Source organism: Sesamum indicum, linkage group LG6, assembly GCF_000512975.1.
Source record: "Sesamum indicum cultivar Zhongzhi No. 13 linkage group LG6, S_indicum_v1.0, whole genome shotgun sequence".
Classification (NCBI taxonomy): Eukaryota; Viridiplantae; Streptophyta; class Magnoliopsida; order Lamiales; family Pedaliaceae; genus Sesamum; species Sesamum indicum.
The window spans coordinates 23,975,534-23,977,418 of NC_026150.1; the positions used below are offsets into that span (position 1 = coordinate 23,975,534).

Consider the following 1,885-nt stretch of genomic DNA (forward strand, 5'->3'; position numbering starts at 1 on the left):
ACTAAGCAAGTCCTTTTGACAATAATATGGAGGCAGTCTAATTCCAGAGTGTACCCTAGTTAGCATTTGACAAGGGGAAGAAAACCACAAAGGGCGAAGAAAGGAAGAATCCTAACTACCTCTTGAGCAAGCTGCCCTCTGGACAAAGACTTAATCTGGCAGTTTTGCATATTAGAAAGCAACTGGACCACAGTATTCAAATGAGGCACACTGCAAAATTCCACTATTAATTAACATGATAAATTAATGTAATTTAATTGTGCAAAATAAAAATAAATATTATTTAAACTCTCTGTCCACAGACCCAATAGAACTTCAAACCGACCACCCCTCTTTCCTGGGTGATGCATGTTAAAGTGCGTTGCGTTCATACTTCTAAACACCAAATTTCTCTTTTCTTATGTTAAGATAAAGAAAAGGAGATAAATTAATTCTCATGTAGCATCATAAATTAGTAGAAGTATAAAAAATGTAAAATGCATACAATCAGGACACATACAGAAAGGTAATAACTTTACGTGACAATAGAGATAGAAGTTCCTAGAATCTTAAAGTCCAAAACGGATGTCAATGTTATACCCAGTATCCAGTATCCAGTATCCCAAGAAGATAGTGAACCAGCATTGCTTGTCATTATAGTTAAGGTGTGTAATTTTATTGTGTTAAACTCGCCTAGACTCTCGCAAAAATGTCTCAGATTACGAAGTTCTCTCAATCAAATCGGAATAACTGCATACCACATCCCCTTTTTTGGGAATGCACACATTGTGATGTTCATGCATGCAACTAGTGCGCAATATGGCTTGCCATTCACGTTTTGCTTCATCAATGCTATTGAAGTATCAAGACACGCATCTATTTACTGTCTTTCTAAAAGAGTGTTGGGCAACTCCGCCATATCCTATCTGGTGTAGTTTAGGCCGGAAACAAAACATTTTACAAGTGCCTCACTTTCCACTTAAATCACATGCTAATATTACATCTCGAAATCGTACTTCCCAAAAATTTTATTTTTCAGTTTCTCCAAGTTCAATAAGAAATATAAGCAAAACAATGAAAATCATATTGTAAATAACAAGCTATACTGAAAGAGAAAAGGAGAATAGCTACGACCTCTGCAGTCCTCTTTCCGTATGTGCATCCAGTGATGAAATTACTTGAGGCAACTGCTCCAAGACCTTGCAGCAAACTCCAGGTATTATCATAATCAAGACAGAAACTCTGTACTAAGGATCTTAATCTGACTTCAAAACTGCTCAAACACACACTTACCATCTCTGTATTCTTTATTGTGGAAGTCTTTGCCAGAAGGTTTCTTGGAAGCTTCATTAGTTGGGCCTGTGGAGATTGACACCAAATCATTTTATGCATATCCTGTCATTCTGTTAATCAACTGATATAACCAAGAGCCACTTACCAAAACACCAGTAACAAAGCAACACAACCAAGACAAAGACCTTTACAAGGAGATTCAGTGGGAACCTTTGTTAATGAGTACATTTTAAATCACTACACCAAGTTCCAAGCATTTTGGTTAAAGTTAATAGAGCAGCATAAAATGCCATTACTCATGAAAACAAAAGAATCTGAATCCTCCATTTAGCCTTCTTCAATCTACTGCCATTTTGAACAACATAAATCAATCCATTATACTGTAGTTCCCTCTCATATATAAGCATCACATAAACTATCAGGTTAACTGAATGAGATTTAGTCTTCTGATAGATGTCATAGTTCATATAATTTTGATGGCCTGCCTATCATGGAAAGCTCATACGCAGATGAACCGCCTAGAAGTTAAAATTTTGAATTACAACACAGTCAACAACTACTAAACATAAACGGCATAACCTAATAGTTGACTTCTAGAATTATGTAAAAAAAA

General features: G+C 35.9%; 1 protein-coding gene across 2 annotated transcripts in view; it reads right to left on the bottom strand.

Annotated features, from left to right (window-relative positions):
- LOC105165687 (tobamovirus multiplication protein 2B) overlaps nucleotides 7-1,885 on the bottom strand; it is a 2,433-nt gene continuing 554 nt past the window's right edge. For both annotated transcript variants that reach the window (XM_020694399.1, XM_011084777.2), the window contains exons 2-4: nucleotides 1,273-1,338; nucleotides 1,114-1,178; nucleotides 7-210 (exon numbers count right to left, since the gene is read on the bottom strand). In XM_020694399.1, the coding sequence (XP_020550058.1) occupies nucleotides 172-210; nucleotides 1,114-1,178; nucleotides 1,273-1,338 (170 nt within the window). In that variant the 3' untranslated portion in view covers nucleotides 7-171. The remainder of the gene's footprint in view (nucleotides 211-1,113; nucleotides 1,179-1,272; nucleotides 1,339-1,885) is intronic.